Raw genomic sequence first — 21,391 nt, 5'->3', positions numbered from 1 at the left:
TGAAATCCTGGGACCGCCACTGCGTGAAGCCGTTTTTTTAGAACAATACTCTTCCCTTAGCTGTGGACCAACTTCAACATTGTCAAAAGACCCTTCTTAATTTGTAGTTTTGCTTGTAGGTTTACTTTTCCCCATAAGAATTACACAGAACAAATTTTAAAATAAAAAACAGACCTGTCAATAAAAAGAAATTCAGTAGCTTTTAGGAGAGCAAATATTGATGTTTGTAATATTCACGAGGTTAGACCTATAAACAAATATTTATTCAGTTTTTTTGGAAGAAAAGAAAATGCCTCGAGTTCAAAAAGAAGAAATATTGAAAACAGGAGGAGAAAATTTAAGAGATCGTAGGCCTATGCATGAGGAGAGTAGAAGAGATGTCTAGTCTAACAGTAATAGTACGGTGCAATTAGACCTAAACTGGGACATCCAAAAAAAGTTTCAAACCAGCGCTAAATTGTTGAATACAATTCCCTCAATTTGTAAAAAAAAGTTATAGGTACTGATTTGGGTGTCGGGGTTGGGAGGGAGGGGGTGAAAATAGGACTTTTTTTACTTTTTCGCAAATACCTCAAAAACCGTGCAAAATATAATGAATTACAAAAATAATCTACATTAAATTTCAAACAAAATAATACCGTACAACATCTGTCTACTATGAACGGTTCAGGAGATATTGGGGGGTAAATGTGATTTTTTTTTTTTAATTCTAAAAAAGTAGTTTTTTAAATGGAGAAAACCCATGGACACCCATATAAAAAGTTTCTAATGAGTGCCAAATTGTTCAATAGAGATCCCTTAATAGCCTATGTGTAAAAAAGTTACAATGATTTGAGTGTCGGATTTGGGAAGGAGGGCTTAAAGAAAAGGGAGGGGAATGGGACTTGTTTTTACTATTTTACAAATATCTTGAAAACGGTGCATTTTTATTCATAGGGATATTAAGAATTTTAAAATAATTTACATTAAATTTTGAACAAGATGATACCAAACAATTCCTATCTAATATATAAACGGTTTAGGAAATATTGAGGGGTAAATATGTGATATTTTCTGACGATTTAAAAAAGTGGCTTTTTAAATAGAGGAAACCTATGGACACCAATAAAAAAAGTTTGTAATGGGTGCCAAATCGTTGGGCAATCCTCCCGTGTAAAAAAGTTAAACACAAATTTGCGTGCCGTTTTTGGGTAGGAGGGGGTGAAAACAGGGTGGAGAATTTTATTCATAAGTAGCCGACCTAATTTTAGAAATTTTGTTAAGTAGGCTAACACTTTTTATTTTCCTTTTTAAGACAAATATAGGTAGGCCCTACCGGTAATGACAATTTAACTAAATATGACTTAGGCCCTACCTACCAGAAAAGACAAACCTACCTATACGTGAACACGTAAAAGTATACGCGTCCGGTAACCGGATGGATTAGGCGTCCGGCAGTGACGTCACTGGGTTGTGGGGGCCCGGAACACCAGTCACAACGATACGATGTACAGCCATCAGTGTTCGTGGTGTAATGGATAGAGTACTCAGCTGTTGTACAAGAGGTAGGCCTTATCTAGATCGAACCCCATCGGTGACACTAACTTTTTGTTAAAGAATTTGCTTAGAATAGGCCTACCATTTCTTCTTAACTGTAAATCTTTTGTTATAATTTGAGGCATTTAACTTAAGTTTACTTATAATTGTATTTTATGGACAGAATTTAACCTTCATTAGATTTAATCATCATCAGCTAGTTTGGTTAGCCTAGTTAGGTTAGGTTAAATTACAGAAACTGCCGGACGCCTTATCCACGTTCGGTTACCGGACACGCATCCTCTGCCTAATTAGAAATAGAAAATTCAATATTATTTCTTCCAGTTTTATTCACTTAACTTAAATATCTACGAAAACACTTACCGTACTTACTTATGTTAACCCTCCAAGTGTCCATAGTTTAGGCCTTAATGTCCACCTATTTTTGGCGCATTTGCAAGGTTTTATTAAAACAGATCTGAGAAGCTTAAAACAATGTTAATTCAGATGTTCTATATACCATTTTGTTTGGAAAATCATGGGCTTCAATATCATACATAAAACATAAGGAATATTTGTTCCAAAAAATTTACTTAGGTAAACAAAAAAAATATTTTGGAAAAATTGAAAAGAAAAATAAGTTTGCGCTCAATGAAATTGTATATAGGCCTATAAATATTTGAAAATAGCCACTTTGTTCTAAATTTTATGAGGATTACAAATATATAATAATATAAGGAAGTAGATTTGCAAATAAATAAGTTATGGGCAAAAAACTGATTTCAGTACATAGCGTTTAGCTAAGAATGCATAGCCTAACCATAGCTAAGAATCTGGCTGATAATTTACATCAATATCACTACCTACTTCTTCAGGATCATCAACCAGCACTTCAAAACCACTTAAATCTTCTTATAATGCACCACGTATATCACTACTTTTGATTTTTAACACTAAAACAATGATAAACGTAATAAAACACATCAGTCATCGGTCCGAGGGTAACCTAGCTGTTTACAAATACACACGCACGACGCACGTCAGCTGTCTGCGACAATATTTTCGGAACTAAAATGAATAGCGCTTAGAGACAGACCTCTGGAGAAAGCTTAGAATATTACGGAAAGAACGATACCTAACTCGATCCAGTTCAATCCGATTCAGTCAGTCATAGAGCCTTCGCCGTAAACGATGTCTGCGTGTCGAAAAATCGACAAGTAACACTACACAAAGTGTGCTGCTTGTCGAATTTTCGTCAAGTAACACTGGGAGGGTTATGGTTAAAAAGGAAAAAGCTTTGATAAAATGTTTTGTTGTTATTTTAATTTAAGTTAAGTAGGGATTCGCTTAAGTAAGTTACCGTAAGTTAAGTTTATTTTAATACCGTATATCGCAGGTTCACTGCCAAACTGTACCCAAATTACTATTGAAACGTGCGTCTAATGTGATCTTAGCTTTAAGTGTAAATAAGGTCAAGAATTTATTAACTTCTAACTTGAGAGCTCACGCAAATTTAAGTGAATATTTACTTACACTTACACCAAGGTCCCTCTCAATGACTGACAAGAAATAGGCCTAGGCTAATTTAACACGTGAAAAAGCAGGCCTGGTGTTTGTGAAAAGACTTAGGCTAAGTTAGGACCTAACATTACTAACCCAGACTTCATAGGCTAGGCCTAGCCTACGGCTAAAACATTTCAAGAAATCACAAATCAGATTTAAATGGTGGTTTCATACTATAGGCCTATACTACCACAACTGGTGATTTAAAAAGTTTAACAGCTAAACCTTAAGATTCCCTAAGTCTATTCTGTTTTATTTACCAAGGTCAGCATTGACTTACAAAGTTTTGATGTTTAGGAGCAACAGGCCAATAGCCTAAAAATATTAACCGAATGAACTTGCTTTCACGTTGGTCATTATGATTACAATAGACTTGATGTATGTTTACTTACGTTATGTTATAGATCTGCAGTAGTTGAGATTCAAGTTATCACTATTTTGGTGTTTTGACACTAACTAAATCCTTCAATGAAGTACGTCACTATCACTCACAACGTTCCTACGCACGCACAACTCTCACTACACTGTCAGCCATCTTGAAAATATTAATGTTATATTGTTAATAGTACAACTCAAAATAACTACTAAAATAAAATTATTGATTTCCAAAATGTAATTTAAAACTTAAAACATTTATCTAAGTTATTTATAACAGGGCTTTGTGATGGTTATCTTTTTATTATTGTGTGAAAGGAAATAATACTGGTTATTCAAAAGAGAACTAGTTCCACTTCCTGTCAGGAAGGCGGGTCGATTTGAAATTTACAAGAGCTGTGAACGAAATTCAACAACAGTTTCTGTAGTTAATGTAGTAAGGTTCCCTAAATTACTATACATATAAATCGTTTATTTATTCCACTAATACACCAAACAAATATGTATTTATGTAACCTAGAAGGTCATCCAGTGGTCGAAAACTCAACCAAAAATATGTAATGTACAGACTCTTCTATTTCCCCACCACGCTGTAAATAGAACATGTGATTTATTTATTTATTTATTTTTACGGCAAACACCATTTTTATGTACAATCGTTTTATGGTTTTACATTGTGATACATGCAAGAAGATGCTGATTGTAGTTTCTTCCATTTGTATCGATTTTCTGTTTATATTTCGTTGTTATTTTGTTACCAGCATGCAACCCATTAGGTCCATGTTTTTGTTTTTTTTTAGCGAATTTCCCAATAGGGAAGGAAGTAGCTAAGACCGTAGGTAAGACCTAGACCTGGGATCGAAAGAGTTCGCGAACCAGCATGATCGGACCATGGGAACGGGGCTTTACAGGGGGTTTTATGGGGTAAAAATTGGTTTTTCTCACTTTTGACCCTCAAAACACAAAATTTCCCTATTTCTCTTTAGACCATTATAAAGAGCCTAAAAAAACAAATAATTTAGTATATAAAAGTATTTTTGTTCGGTTTATTAGTAACGGATAAAATTCAAAAAATTGTAAATATAAAATTCCCATGTTATACTTATGGAGAATATTGTCAAATGTTGTAGTTAGCTTGTTTATGGATATATTTTGATCAAACTTGGCAAATTTATTTATTTTGTACTTATCAATATTTTACTCAAAAACACACTTTATTAGCTTCCTTGTAGCAGCAAACCTAGGTACTCGTTAAACCTAATGTTATTAAAATATATTTAACTGAAAATCAATTCAGACAAATGGAAATTCGCTTAGTCGGCAGGTTTGCTGCGGCGGGGGTATTTTTAATTTTAAATTCATTTTTGTGTTTAATTTTTTGCCTCTTTTATTTTTTAACGGGATTTTGCACCCCTACAGGAAAATATATTTCTAATAGTATTCGTAAATTTTCCCTACGATAAACACAAGCTGAGAAAAAAGGACAATGCATGTTTTTAAGTAAGTTGCGTTTTTAAATTTCTCTGTTTCCAGCGCTGCGATTGGCATTTTGAACATTGGCACTGTGTGCATCTATTGGCAAGCCTGCATAGGAAATTCGGCAAAAATCGGCCATGTTTACATCCGGTTTTGAGCATTCAAAATGGTGCCGCCAATTGAGACTGCCGCCTACTGTGAAGTGCGTGCTGTAATTAGATTTTTAACTGCTAAAGGTGTGAAAGCCATTGAAATTCATCGAAAGATTAGTGAAGTGTATGGCGAGAACATTATGAGTGACGGAATGGTACACAAGTGGGTAAGGGCATTTAAAGATGGTCCCACTAACGTTCATGATGAGCAACGCACTGGGTACTGGCATTGAATATATAACACTCTTATAGTGTTATATATTCAATGGTACTGGTGACAGTAATGTCACTCCTGTCATATGCTGACGTCATCCAGATTGCAAACACCATTTCAACATTTAGAAAAAAATATAAAAACAATAACAATCAAATCAAAACAAATATATACTTATATGGCAATACGATCATGTGATTTTTTTTTCAATTTGGGTGACGTCAGCATATGACAGGAATAGCACACCAATGATTTTCCTTCCACCATCGATGATTTCTTGGAGCTTGATGAATTTTATCACATTAAATTAAATAATCCTGATAATTCTAATTATTCCTAGTTAGAAGGAACCCTACCCAAGAAGGTGGAATCTTGGAAGATTTATATTGTTACAAAACTATATCCTACATTTTACAATAAATGAACTGGTTTGTAGCCGAACTTTCATGGTTTGGTTTTTATTGGTTTCATACTGTCCTTTAGAAACAGGTGGGACCGATATCTCTTTAGCTGTTTCAGGGTAGGCCTAGCTTTAAACAAAATTACTTTCATTAGTCAGAGACAATACGATGATACAATTTACAATTTACAATTACACAAACCAGTTTGTTTAATAGTCCTAGTGTGTGGTTATTTTTTACCATTAGGAAAAAGAATTTATATAAACCAAAATGTTATTATTACCGAATTTCCCTATAGGGAAGTAATTTACTTTACTTTAATACTTTTAAATACTTTTCAACGAAATGGCGACCATACAAATTAGGTATTTTAAGCCAAGTGTGAATGGAGATGAGTGTAGGATGAGTATGGCGCGATCTTGTAGTCTTGTTAGTGACTAAGACCGACTTATTCCTTAGACACTTAGACAGAGCTGTTAATTAATAGCCCATACAGCTAATGGCAACTAAGGGACCTACAGTTTATAATGGAATCTGAACCACGTTTTTGCCTTGGTATATACGAATTGGTCTAATTTTAAGGATAGTACTGTGGATAGTCGTAGTACTCACTCGTGCGGGCGTTAATCCACACCGGGGAGTTTCGCATCCACAGTGCATGACTATAAATATCCACAATTCGTAACCTCCTAGTAGTTGGATTACAGGACCAAGCCACCCGTCCCAGTTAGCCGTATTCACCGTAGCTATTTACTGTAGGTGGCACGGTAAGACCTAGGCCCGGGTCCAATTTACTTTTTCATGTTGATGTCCCCAGAGGCCAAAAACACCATTCGTTCAAATGTTTATACATCTATCTATATATATATATATATAAATGTGTGTGTCCGTAAAAGCGATAACTCGAGTAATTTTTGTCCGATTTTGATTAAATTTGGTTTAAAGGTGTAATGCGGGATAAACTTGAACCAGCATGATCGGACCAAGGAAACAGGATTTTACGGGGGTTTTATGGGATAAAAATTGGGTTTTCTCATTTTTGACCCTCAAACACAAAATTTTCCAATTTCTCTCTAGACCTTAAAAAAATAATAATTTAGTGTATAAAGGTGTTTTTGTACGGTTAGTAACAGAGAAAATCCAAAAAATGTAAATTTAAAATTACCATGTTATTCTTATGGAGAATATTGTAAAATGTTGTAGTTTGCTTGTTTATGGATATATTTTGATCAAACTTGGCTAATTTATTTATTTTATACAAAGTTATTAATATTTTACTAAAAAACACACTTATAGTTTCTTTGTGGCAGCAAACTACCTAGGTACTCATTAAAAACCTAATATTATTTAAATAGATTTGATTTATAATCAATTCAGACAAATGGAAATTCACTTAGTCGGTAGGTTTGCAGTGGCATTTGTTTTTGTTGTGTCCATGGAGACCAATCAATAAAATATTTATATTAAACATAAAACATAGGAAGGCCTAAAACGATAAACCCTGAAGCAAAATCCTTCGTCGTTTATAAAGCTGCATGTACTAAACTTCTGCTAGTGCTAAATTCAAATTTATAATAAAAACATCTAAGAAAGCCAACACAAAAACAATGGAAATGAACACCAATATTTTTGAATTTTTATTTTCATGAGGCCTTTTGCCTCATAGTTTTTGTGAAGTGTCTGATGATGCTTAGCTGGCAAAAAGCCTCATGAAAATAAAAATTCAAAAATATTGGTGAAGTTTGTATTTTAAATTGGTATAAAACCAATATTACCAGATCTTGATGAAGATTCTGCTAAATTGATTAATATTAAAATCTTGCACTATAGAAAGTCAATACAATATTTGATTCCGTGTAAGTTACTAAGCTGTTTTGTCATAACTTGGTGTTATTGTTTGTAGTCAACACATGACATATACTCAAAGCGTATACAAATAAAAAATAACAAAAACAAATAAATTATATGCCTTGATTTGACTAATATACTTCTTATGTCGGCTCAGCTGGCCAGATTATTCCCAGTAGGAGATCAATCACACACATTTTACATCCATGTTGTCATGGCAACCTCTAACTAAGCCCTCCCCCTCTTTTCCTAGTGTTGTTTGGTAGGCTTTCTGCAAACAAAAGAAAATAATAATATCTAGAAATGACAACAGATTTAAATTATTCCACAATAAAGTTAGCTCATCAAGTTAGAGATTTTGTGAGTAGCCTACTTAGCGAATTTTAAAGATTATAAACATTTTTTATTTAGCAAACTTGATGAAGTAAAGTCATCTTGGTTATATCAGAGTGTATATAGTAACTTGAGTTTTATTTTTACAACATTAAAATAAAATGTAGTCAAATCACAGAAATGATAAAATAATAATGAAATTGCCAGAACCAGGGATTTTTATAAAACTAAAGTGATTACTCACTATCAATTTGGGTACATTTAACATGCTCATGACAAAATATCTATCGACAAGCAAAAATTTGTATACTTTTATATATAGCTATTTTTAGTTAGCATCATCTACCAATACCAAATGATAAAAATTAGGTCTATACAACTTGAGCAGGGTATTTAAATAAATTCTAAAATAAATTTGCTAACTTTAGTACCTTATTGAGGATCATTGGTAACTATATCCGGGTAGTTATTACAAAGTTTTTTTAATATTGCTAAAAATCATACTAGACACCTCAAAGATGCAATACAGTAAAGTAAGATCCTAAATTTGTTTTCCATCCATCAGGAGGAAAAAAGACTGCAAGACCGCAAAAAACACACTCTGTACGTTGTGCACCAGTACTTGAAGGATGAAGGGTAAGACAAAATTACTTAGCCTAGAGCTTAAAAGTAAGTAGGCATTGTGGCTCAATAAATATTTTCTAGTTGCATAGGCAGTGGCTGTTCCAGGGGGGCTATATAGGGGCTTCTCCCATTGGACCCTGTAAAATATCAATTTAATTAATCATACATTTTGTCATAAAAATGTAACGGAGGTTTTTGGACACAGTTCTAAGCGTTAAAAATGGTTTTTAAAATATTCACCAAATGCCATTAACAATAGACTATTTTCCGGGGGAGGACCCCCAGACCCTCCTAGCTCCTGGTGTGGAACCGTTCACCCCCCTCCCCTCTTTACAAGGTTGTAGAACAGCTATAGGTAATTGGAATACAAATTAAGAGCATTTCAAGCAATAACAAAATCAATCAGCAGGCTATTTACATTTTTCTGCAAAAAAACTATTTACTCAAAGTATCTAGGCAGAGGTATGGTGCTTGTTTGTGAGTATGAACAGACACATAGTTTACATGTGCAGAGTACGGACCTGCTTTATGGTGATGGTCCACTAAAACACTTTAATTTCTGGAGAGCCTCAGTATAGTACCAATGTCACAATCTCTCCTTCGACAGACTTTTCTCTCTGGGAAATAATTGGCAAGATCGACTTCTTCATTTTCCATGATTCATCGTTAAGTTTTAATTGAAAAAATTCATTGTATGTTGGGCCAGTGTTGTTCGACAAACTCCTAACAGCTTCAATGACCTTTCCTTGGATCAACGTCAAGTTAATAGTGTTGACCTTAATTATGTTCAACATATACTTAGTTTTAAGATCATTAAAACTGGCTATTATTTTAACTGACTTTTGATAACTATTGCCATGTGAACTATTGACGTGAGTTTTTCTGTAAAGCAGATGTATACTGTACATTGCTTCATAAAGGCATTTTCACTTTATTATTACCGTATAATCTATTCATTTCATTAAATAGTACTCTTCAATTTGCAGGTATCACAGTACAGCTCAGCAGTTTGAGTCAGAGGCCAGTCTCAGCAATCAGTTTGTGGTATGTGATAACATCGATCTCTACACCATCCTCCAGGAGTTTGAATCGTACTTCTTTCTGCGGTTCCAGAAATATCCTAAGGTAGGCTATTGTATACACTTCTTATTAATTTTAAGGGATCTCCATTTTTGTGTCAAAGGTTTTTTAATGTAAATAATTTTTTTTTTAATTTTTTTGCCACATTACACTATGTTTTAATGAACTTACTACTCAAGGATTTAGTCCGGAAAAGAGCTGTTTGCCGCCTGCTTAATCAAATGGGGTTTCATTACATACTTCTGTAGGCTACGGTAATGAGTTTTTACCGGACACCAGTTTAGACCCATGCATGTCTAGTGCATGTCTTAGTGGCATAATGTTGCTGATATGGAGTTGTTATATTTGGCAAAGACGGATTATAAACAAAATCAATATCATAACCTCTCTTAAGGCTTGGTTTCTTTGAACCACGCAGCGTCACTGCAGGATGCGCGATGACGTAATGTCTGTCGCAGCTATTGCTACGGGGGTGTTTTCTCTGACTTCACATGCGCAATTCTCTGTGATTCCCGCCAATTGAGTAATGCGTGATTCCTTTGCGCGACGCACTGAAGTCTGGGATCCCAGACTTTTTACGTGGCACGCAGTAGTTATTCCCATCTGTTCATCTGTTAGTGACTGATAATTGTGTTGTTAATGAAACTGCAACTATGAAATCCAAGGTTTTTACTGCCAAGTTTTATGAAAAGCTTTTAGTACAATATTGTTTCACCCAAAAGAACTACAAGAACAATGGAATCAAGAAGAATGTTGGACAATTAGTAGTGTCAAGCACAACTTTTAAAATGGTGAAATAGATTTTTAGCGAATTTCCCATATAGGGAATACTGTAGTAGCTATTACCGTAGTACTCATACTCATACTCAAAACAACTGTTTTGAAAGCCTAACAAATTCCTTAAACTTACTTTCATTGTTCAATTTAATGCCTGGTAATTAGAATTCTAAAACACCCTTCTTCCTCCATGCTAAAGAGTCTTTTTTACTAAATTTACAGGTAAATTTTCTTTATTATCTTCTTCCTCCAGCAGCAAAGCTACGGCAACAAATCTGACATCTATGTTGTCCATGGTCAACATGGCTGAAGATATACTCGCGCGCTGCGAGGATGGTGTCATAGAAAACACGCTCATTTTTTATCACGCACACGTGATTCCTGCGTATCGCAAATCACGGATCACGCAATAACGCAGCGTGGTTCAGAGAAACCAAGGCTTTAGAGGTTATTAGTAGTGATTGTTAAGTCCTTCAGTTGATTGGAGTATGCATGAGTACAGTAACAAATTTGATGTTTTATTTTTTATTGTTAGGTTAGTTTTAGTATGGCAAAAAATGTGTTTACCATACTTGGATGGTAAACCCACACTCAACTTCAAATTGTGCGGGAACAACCATACTTACCAGGTATCAGGTAAACACCTATTTTTTGGACTAGTAATGCAGTATAAATATACTATTATATAGTTTTATAGTAAATTATGGTAGCTTTTGAAAAGAATAGTTACAAAGCTTGACGGTTTCTTGGATTGTTTCAATAAATTTAAATAACTTAGTTTTTATGCTAGAGAGCAACTCATACATTTAAAAAACTGTCAGTCAAAAACATCTAATAAAATCCAAAATTTACCCAACAGTTATACTTTCTAGCATTACCTTTATATCAACCACAACATATAAAAACTATCTTCATGCTTTTACAATTGGATAGAATGGTCTTAATCAATAACTAGAGTCAACAGCCATACTATTTGGTGTCTACCATATTTTTATTTAAAACCCATCAATAAAACATGATTTGTAAAAATTGAACAGTGGTTTTATCTTTTAAAAAATTTAATGAATACTTTAGAAATAAAACAAAGAAGGACACTTAGTCACCTGAAGCTTAAGCTCCTCACAGTCTGGGTTGTTGATCCACAAAGTGTTTGGGCAGTTTAGGAACGTCTCTCTCAGCAAACAAATTGAAAACTCTTCCGCTCCGCTTTTACAAGTCAAATTGCTTTTGGCAGCATTTTCTAAAGAGTCTACACACTTGTCCACACTTTTTGAGACAACAGTTGCTAAATCCCCATTCCTGTTTGAAAGAGTTTTTTTAAGTGATTTCATTTCAATTTTACCATCCTTAAGATATCCACTTTCTTGGAAAATACATTCAGTCACACATGTCTGGATGTTGAGCATTTCCAATTCTCGGTCTGATCCGGAAATGTTTACCGGTGGTGTTTTATCATCAAACGGTTGTTCAGAAGAAGGAAATTTGCTGAAACACTTTCCAATGACTTCACTTTTGAAGATGTCAAAGCTGTGTTCAAATCTTTTACAGCAATCAAGATAATCAATTGTTTGTGGGCCACAATCATTGTTACCAGTAGCTTTGACACTTCTTGCTGATAAAACAATGAGAAGTATTAAGTCGAATGTGTTTGTCCTCATTCTATTGGCTTTTTTTACAACAATAAATAGAGATTGTTTTCAAACAATATTGACTGACACACACACACACAAAGGGCAAATGAAGGTTGATCTATAACAGGATGTTGGTTTCCTCTTTAGATATCATGTTGTGAATAACTCAATTACCTGAATAAAAAGCAGCAACATATTTGTAGTGACTAGACACTGAAGTTCTTTAAAACTTTAAAATAGTCATATTTAATAATAATGTTTCATTTTTCAGATTTGTAAGAAAATATTGCCAGGAGGTGGAGATGGCAAATCAAAATTGCAAAGAAAATCAAGCGAGAATGGATTTGACTGCAAGTTGATTGCAAGCTCACTCTCTTGCCCAAAACAAAACAAAACCTCGTCAAAAGCTCCTGGAAACTCTACAAGAGGAAAAAACAAACCATTTGTTTCAGATTTCGACATAACAATTCTCCCGATCACCGCTCCAAACCCCAATGTTCACCTCCAACCTATTGAATCTGACTTGTCTTCTGAAAGAATTGTTAAACCCATCTCAGGCCTGGAGGGATACACCGGGGAAATGAAGGAGTTTGCAGACATAATATCTAAGGCAAGTTAAACATTTTAAACTAATTGCACAGCTTGGAATTTGAAATATAAATTCTTATAAAGACTAGAAAATAATTGGTTAGCGATTGTAAGCCACACAGTTAAACACACACATAATGATGAGTTGTTTGCTACCATACTATTCTTGTTGAGATATTAATTTCAAATGTAATAGTCTATTAATTTTTAAAACTAAAACTGTTTACAATCACTTTAAACATATTATTTTCTTATCTGTTTCAATACTGCAGTGATCTATTGATTGTTCTAAATCCTTGTGACCCTTAATTATTTATTTGGCTCCTCAGGAGATTTTCGTCCAGGACCTGAATGTGAGATGGGAGGACATCATGGGGCTGGAGTCAGCCAAAAGGCTACTTAAGGAGGCTGTGGTGTATCCGACCAAGTATCCGGAGCTGTTCACTGGTATCCTGGCTCCGTGGAAGGGACTCTTGCTTTACGGACCTCCAGGAACTGGTAACTTTGTAGTATTTTATAAGTTCCAGACCATGACAACATATAGTTACAAAATACACTAAAACAACTTTTAACTACAAACCATTAAACCGAAACCAGGGTTAACCATAACCATTAAAAATTCAAATAAATTGGAAATGAGCTAGGCTAAGGGAACTGTTTGCAGTGGAGCATGGCGTGAGTAATTGGTTTGGCTCGGCCAACAGAATGTAAAGGTGCAGACGACGACATAGATCTCTAATGTGAAATAATGTTGAAAATGTAACTTAAGATTATTAAAAGAAATAAATTTTGTGTATACAGTTGAACTTTAAGAAGACAGGATAAAATGGCATAAAAAACTACTGTTGTAGATCTCTTTTAGTTATGGGTCGGTTGCTGATTTTAATGGTCTGTTTTTGTTTTCAATCGGTTCTCGGTTTTCACTTTTTTGGTTGTTCCCCCTGTTGTATCACTTATTTCAATGGAATTTTTCTCTCTACTCATGCAAAGGCAGTACAAACGTTTGAAATTGTAAATTGTACTTCATGTGAGGGCATAGTTGAATATTTCGAAGGTAGATTAGGTCAGACAACATACCTTAGCTTCAATAATTTATGGTATATCTATACAATCCACAATAATTTTCTTCCAACTGAGTATTAAATATATAGAATATAGAATAGATTAGGTTATCATGTTGTTAAAAATGTAGGTGTTACTAAATGATAGGCATTTTTAAACAATGCTGTATACAAATTAATATTTAAGGACACCGACATCTTGCTCATTCATATTTAAGAACATATTATACTCATTCAGGATCTAATCTGTTTTCATTTGATACATACCGTAACCACATTTTATTCATATATACAGTATAACACAAGTTCAAGATGGATACAGCTCTTACAGAGCTGTTTTTAATCCAAACATGAACTAAAGATGACTTTATGATAGACTAGCTGTTGTACCCGTGCTTTGCAACGGGAAGAGGACACAAAATAGAAACATTTTAATCATTATCTCTTGCATATAATAGTTACAGATCCGCCAACGCTTTTAGAAACAAAAATTCAACTTTTATAGCCTTAATAGAAACGTTCAAGTTATGATTTTTAAATCTGGTAAGTAGTGGATACCACCATTTTGGTTTTGATTAATTTTAAATCTTGTGGAGGCTGACATGAGAAAAACTGACCAAATCTTCGAGTAAAACTTGAACATGATTTTCCAGATTTACCTTCAACTCCCTTAATTACAAATCTTTTGATTTATTATTGACATTTTCAATTTCAATTTTGAAGTTGCAAAAATACTAATTATTAAATTTAAATATCTTTATATTAAACTCTTATTTATATTAATTCACAAATCCTTTCATCTTCAGTTTTTTCACTCACAATAAATCATTAGCAAAACTAAGTCAGCTGTTATAAACTTTATAAATATTGCTGTGCCTTATCAATACAGTCTTTTGAAATATTAAAGAAACTATATCCATAGGTACTATAAAAAATTTCAAACAAATAATTTAGCATTAAAGACAGCAGACAAAACTAATATGACTATCAAAGCATCAAGGACTAAAAAATGTAATAGCAAATATGGAATATGTTTCATTGCATCTCTGATTCTACTATACAAAAATATCAACAAACAACTTAATATACAAACCAGTTCTTTTAATCAGTTCCATCGTCCATTGCCTTTACATTTTCACACTTACCATTAGGAAAACATAGTAACAGATATTTCATTGATTTTAGAAACAAAAGAACACTGTGTACTGCTTAGTTTTATGATATTTTCCTTGGTTTAATTTAATCAGTGGTGTGGCAAAACACAAACAATAAATTTATCAAATAAAGTAAAATTTGAACTGAAAGCTATGTTAAGATAAAATAAGAGTATTTTGTATTATAGATTTTAGAAAACAAAAATCAAAGACAATTTAGTTATTGATGGTATTCCTTAGTTTAATTTAAGCATAGGTTTAGCAAAACACAATAACTTAATTTACCTAAATATACATATAAAAAACAATGTGATGTGCAAATTATAGTTAATCTAACACATGTGAAGCAGTTTGAATTTATTTAAAGTAGCCTCCAAATTCATACAAAACATCTATACATTGTAATTTTCATACTGTTTCCATGAAAACATATCAATAACATTATTTTCACTTAAGATTATTAACTTAAGACGCTTTAAAAAATCCAAGCCGGAGTTGATACAGCAACGGTTATAAAATCTTTTTTTTTCTATATTCATTGACATAGTTTTAGAATAAATAATCCATGATAAAATGTTAGATCAAAATAAACCTACCTCATATTTATGGAAAATATTATTTCTTTGTATCAGCTGTCTGAAATTGTGAAATATGCAGTTTAGCAGTTCTTCTTGTTTATATTTAAATGTCAAAGCAAATGTAAACAAACATTGTTAGTGTTCTCATCACAGCCATGGAGACCAATCAATATTAACTTTTAAAATGTTAACCTAAGAATTTTTAAAGCCAAAGGGGCAAAGCCTACGGTCAGTATCGAAATGTGAATAGTCCTATAATGGTCCTTGGTATGGTAACTATATTTTTGTAAAATTTAAGCCCAGTTAGTTCAGTAGTTTTTGCACCTATTAGTAATACACATACAGAAGGACACCATTAGATTTTTATATAATAGTATAGATAGATATAGATTTTACACACTTGGATAATTTCAGTAGTGGTTTCACTAAAGATGACATTTTGTGATTCTCTTTAACATTATTATTATTATATTCAAGTGTTATATTTGATTAACTGTTTACAGTATGGTACAGTAATAGTTTAGTAGGTCTTAACAGAACAGTACAGTTTGAATTTTTATTTCATTTTAAAAACTTGAATTCCATTGAATCCTTATATTTTCTATCTATTTTAGGAAAAACTCTGCTTGCCAAAGCTGTAGCATCGGAGTGCAGAACTACTTTCTTCAACATCTCGGCCAGTTCCATTGTGAGCAAATGGCGAGGAGACTCAGAGAAACTTGTCAGAGTGAGTTAACAAGTCATAAACTCTGACACAGAATAGAAATGTTATTTTCCTACAGTCACCTGACAAAGTGGGCTTCCTTACACTGATTATAGTACAGAAAGTTGCTAATTGCTGCATTTACTTACTTTTGCCGCACTCCAGTATTCCAACCAAACAATACAAAACAGCGTACTTTTAATAGGCACAAAATACGTGTACACTTTAAAAATAAGTTGGCAACACTTAAAGATACTACGACTACAATCAGCTGTTTCTCATTTCGTTCAACGCTTGGATTTAACCTTAAGCGTGTTTTTTAGCATTTGAAAGACTAATTATTTCTATGCTTTATAAAAACTGTAGGAAAAATATAACGTGTGTAACATGAGTGCAAATTGCCTTTGCTGCACTTGAGAAATAATTTTCCACACTCACCTGCGGCTTGTGCATTTTTCTCATGTGCAGCAAAGTGCTACCGTACTTCACACACTAGTTACACGAATAATTATAGTACAAGGTCTATGGGCATTGTATGGCAAATACAGTATTAAGCTGTATTTGTAATTACTGCATTCGACAGCCTCTTTCAACGTCATATGTACCTTGAACCACACTTGCACTTTGTTTTATGGTCCTCCAAACTCAAAAACACTATTATTCATCAAAGACGCAGAAAATATCTTGTTCTTAATTAAACAACATTATGACTACGTTGCATGCTTTTGTATGAATATGCAGTATTTGTTGACATTTTAAATCTAAATGGTTAACAGATGTAATAAAAATCAAACCAAACATTTTTATTCAGAACTAGCTAGAACTTTTACATGGGAATAGGCAGTCTAGTTTAATACATTTTACTACACAACTGGAGACCAAGAGTTATGTTCCAGCTTTGGGTATGAATATAACTATATATCCCATTCCCATGTCAAGGTTATGTAGCCAGTTTTAGAATGAAAATGAATACAGTTAGATTGAGACTCTGAGTTAGCTGATGTCAATTACTGATTTAGGTCTAATACTGTTAGGTCGATTTTTGAACCAATCAAATCAACCATCATAGTATCTGCAAGTAACGGAAGAAATTGAATTGAGTAGCACACTATGTAAGCTCATTCAATTGTGCTAATTAATAACAATTTTCAAAAGTCAATGGTTTCAGGTAATGTTTGAGGTGGCCAGGTATCACGCCCCGTCCACTATCTTCATAGACGAGCTGGATGCCTTGGCTGGTCGTAGAGATCACGCGGTCGAACATGAGGCAAGTCGACGACTCAAGACTGAGCTGTTAGTACAACTGGACGGACTCGCTCAGTCTGACGAACGAGTCTTTCTGCTGGCTACATCTAACTTACCCTGGTAACAACTGAACATTTCAAACTAATGCATACCTTGAGAGGCTGCATGATAACTTTATACTATTAAAATGTCAGAAAAATGATGTATCATCTTTTTTGTTTGACAACACAGTAGAACATCAATTATCAGGATATATTAAGACTGGACATCATCAGAATAGCCAAAAGTTATGGTAGCAGGCAGTTAATGGCGGTTAAAGGTGCCTTTTCCTGGCTGCCAAATTTTGATGTGTTTCGGTAATGAAGTGAACACACAAACACCAAATACTACAGATCTTTTCCTAGTGGGCATATTCAACATGGAAAACTCAAGTGTCTAAAAGACTCGCAAGACATTATGTTGAAGCCGTATTCAGCATCAGCTAGGGCCGTTTTAAGTACACATCATTTTGTTTTTAAAATACCACTCCAGAAAGATTTTTTCTTTCACCAACTTCTTTGTGGCCATATTTACAGGAAAGAATAAACCAGAAGGTGAATCTAATGATTTGTCAAAGCTGTGACTAGACATTGCCCTTGTTATCTGTACGTGTTTCTGTCCCTAGGGATCTGGACCCTGCAATGTTGCGACGGCTGGAGAAGCGTATCTTAGTGGATCTGCCAAATTTGGCTGCCCGACGGGAGATGATAAAACACAACTTACCACCCTTGGTCCTGGAACGACCCAAACTAACTGCGGACCTCGACTACGATTTGCTTGCTGAGGTAGGACCCTAACTTCAAATAGTATCCCTAGTTTAAGCCCATAGGCCGATAGATTGGCCATCAAGATTAAGATAATTAAACTGAACTTATCTCTGAAAGTAAATCTCCATAAAGACGGCTGAGAGCTGTACCCTGATAACCTCGGAGTGAAATTTAAGACTACTACACTAGGGCTTCAGGTTTATCTGTATTGTTAAAGTGGGCGAAAATTACAACTTCAGGGGTTGAAGGTAGAGGCAATTCACAAGATTCTAAACCAAAATATCAGATGACCCAACAAAATAAAATAATAAGCCAGTTTTTTTTTACTATTTGAAGTAAAATCTTTTACTAAAAAAGTAAAATTTTGATGTTACTTTTTTTTCAAATTAACGATCAAATTTTCTTTCACTCTATATTGGCATTAAGTTTTTCCAATGTCTTGACTTTGACCACTCTACCCTATCTTACAGTTTTGGGTACATTGTGTTGTTATTTTATTTTTTTTTTGTATAGAAAACCGCCAGCTACTCTGGTTCTGACATTCGACTGGTATGTAAAGAGGCAGCCATGCAAGCCATGAGACAGGCATTCGGCCACCTAGAATCCAGCACTAGTGGTGAGTGTATAATTTACAGTTTGTGGTTAGTTAGTATAACTTAAACATATCTGTTTTATAAACAATCTTGCTTACTATATACTGTAAAACAGTATCACAAAGCTTAGATTTTAATTAGAAATAGTTTAAACTAGAAATTTTCAATCTCATTATCGAAACATAAATCAAATCAAGAATCTCAATACCTGAATGCAAAACTTTTGAACTTGTTCTTTAAGGTTACAAGAAAATTTAGGGGTATTATTAAATGTCTTAAGACATGTTATGAAATTATAAAACTGAAATAAATTAAACTCTAGACACTTACATAATTAATACCATGGATTTGAGGTCAATTCAAACATTTGTATAAAGGTCGATATTATTTTTGGCGGTTTTGGTTTGGATTTTGAATCTTGCCAATTGAATCTCAAAACCCAAACTTTTCTTGTGTTCTTATGGTTTTGAGATTTGAGATTCAGTTTTGACGCATTACTAATAATTTTGATTACCTTTTAAAATAGCAATCAGCTACCAAGAAGAGGTGGTAGTGACTAACATATAAGTTCAAAAGTGGCGGTTTTAATTTTTATCATATTTGATTGCATAAGGTTTTGTAACAAATAAAGAAATTGTATTGTTGATGTTAGCCTCCGGATTACGTTCAATATAAAAATTGGTGTAAATACCTGCTTCTTGTAATCCAAATTGTTGCTGTTATGACGCAACTAGTTTCGACTTATCACGAAGACAGTCTAGACGCTAAATCCATCCGGCCGTGACGCATAATCCTCACCGGTGTTACCATTTTTAGCTTTTACTCGTTAAATCGTACTTTTTTCGTTTCAATGTTCGTGTCTGTGTTTTTGTTCGTAACCGTGACCATGTTCGTGTATGAACGTATGTGTGTATTGACGACCTTCTGATGAAGTGATTTGACATCCCCTGGCATCTGAAGATGACTTTGTGATAAGTCGAAACTAGTTGCGTCATAACAGCAACAATTTGGATTACAAGAAGCAGGTATTTACACCAATTGTTAAAGAAATTGTGTTGTTAAGTGAACTAAGGTAAGATAATAAAGACAGTAAAAAATTCTCCTTTTTGAAAAAGGAGTCTGAACTTGGTGAGATTTAGCTTGATAACCCACTCAGAATCCAAGTAATAATGATCACGACTCTACAAAAAGAGCAATGTAGAATTTTCACAATTATTAATTTTACAGTAATTGCATGACAATAACTATGAGCTTATATCAATTATTACTATAAAGTATTAATGCATTTTATTTTACTAGATAATGAGCTCGGGAAGTTACAACTGAAGCCGATGACAACGGCGGATGTGGAAGCAGCATTAACTCGAACTAAGCCTTCAAACTCTTCGCTTGTAGGGAAGTATCGTAAATGGCAGACGGAGTATGGTTCAACATAACAAAAAAAATAATAGTGGTCCTTTTAAAGAAATGCTGCAATGTGAAATCTAAATAGTAAACTCTGCTTCACAAGTTGAATATTTGTCATTACAGCTCGAGTAAATACTTATGAAAGTTTTAGCTCAAATTGGTGTGGTGGCTAAAAAGTGAATATGGTTGGATACTGGATAGTAGTTATATCAACTTTTGCTAGTTCCTATTCACTCTCAGAAGGTGTAGTAATCATTCAAAAAGTCTGAACTGGTAATTGCTTGTGGTGCCCTTTTTATGAATAATGTTTAGATAAGTAGACCCAGTACCACTAACAGTAAATCTATCATTTTTTTCAATTTTAGATCAACTGGTGTTTACCTACAGGTTACTGAGTTCAATTACATGCTCAAGATAGATGATTAAGATAATTTATTAGGCCCCCTAATATTGCAGTTAAAAAGCCAAGTTACAACATTACTGAAAAATCTGCATAGCTTTTTATCAACTTTGAAATTTAATCACTTGTAGCTTGTAGTTAAATTTGTCAACACATTTTTTGAAGTAATTCTAGTCATTAGACTATAGAGATGCAATTTTAATGAGTGTTCAATACTTTACCCTTAAAATTTAAGTTAGGCTACACTGGATAGCTATTTTTAGCTGTGTTCTAATCTAATATTCCAATAAGACCTAATAAATACCCTGTCAGCAGAGTCAAATGTTAGGAGAAAGGTATTACATGTTGGCAAATTTCAAACACCTCAGTTCAAATAAAATATTACACATTTGCTTGACTGAAAATTGTAAATCACAGCTTGGAGTGTGTTATGCAACACCCTTGGACTTCACTTAACTTGCTTTCCGGCTCAAGATATTTTGAGTCTAATCAGTTCATCCCTAAAATAAACTGGTGTTTATTCCGCTCAAAATGTTGCCAACTTATTAGAATAATCAAAAGAAAATCAAAATAGTTCTAGAATGAAATTAAAATACAGTAGTTAAAACAAGTAGTAATGGCTTGCTTAAATCATCAATAATAGCTTTGTAGCTACAGTATAGTAATGTTATATATATTGGGGTAGATACACAATTTACCAAATGTTAGATTCTTTGGAAGAAACTTACAGTAATCCATGATTAATTTTTAGTAATTTGTCTTCATGCAACAGCAACTTAAAATTGCAATACTTAAAGAATATGGAGAACAACTAGGCTACTAATATGTTTATTGTACTTTAGTAATTGTGTAATGCCAAATAACTAA

General features: G+C 33.6%; 2 protein-coding genes across 3 annotated transcripts in view; one reads left to right on the top strand and one right to left on the bottom strand.

Moving 5' to 3' along the window:
• The window catches only part of LOC129004166 (tyrosine-protein kinase CSK-like), a 45,318-nt gene extending 41,713 nt beyond the window's left edge, over positions 1 to 3,605 (bottom strand). For both annotated transcript variants that reach the window (XM_054432616.1, XM_054432618.1), the window contains exon 1: positions 3,471 to 3,605. The gene's annotated coding sequence lies outside the window, so the exon portion shown is untranslated. The remainder of the gene's footprint in view (positions 1 to 3,470) is intronic.
• Positions 3,606 to 7,791: 4,186 nt separating this feature from the next.
• Positions 7,792 to 20,153, top strand: LOC129002808 (katanin p60 ATPase-containing subunit A-like 2). The gene is made up of 10 exons (XM_054430883.1): positions 7,792 to 7,904; positions 8,443 to 8,513; positions 9,488 to 9,626; positions 12,261 to 12,599; positions 12,907 to 13,075; positions 15,985 to 16,097; positions 17,242 to 17,438; positions 17,983 to 18,142; positions 18,638 to 18,737; positions 20,017 to 20,153. The coding sequence occupies exons 1-10, from the start codon at positions 7,848 to 7,850 to the stop codon at positions 20,151 to 20,153; spliced, it is 1,482 nt and encodes a 493-aa protein (XP_054286858.1). The 5' UTR covers positions 7,792 to 7,847.
• Positions 20,154 to 21,391: the final 1,238 nt, after the last annotated feature.

This window comes from Macrosteles quadrilineatus, unplaced genomic scaffold (genome assembly GCF_028750875.1).
Source record: "Macrosteles quadrilineatus isolate MER2022 unplaced genomic scaffold, UCM_ALF_1.0 Scaffold_9__3_contigs__length_116548681, whole genome shotgun sequence".
Classification (NCBI taxonomy): domain Eukaryota; kingdom Metazoa; phylum Arthropoda; class Insecta; order Hemiptera; family Cicadellidae; genus Macrosteles; species Macrosteles quadrilineatus.
The sequence above is the reverse complement of the archived record's forward strand: the minus strand, read 5'-3'. Positions and strand labels throughout refer to the sequence as shown.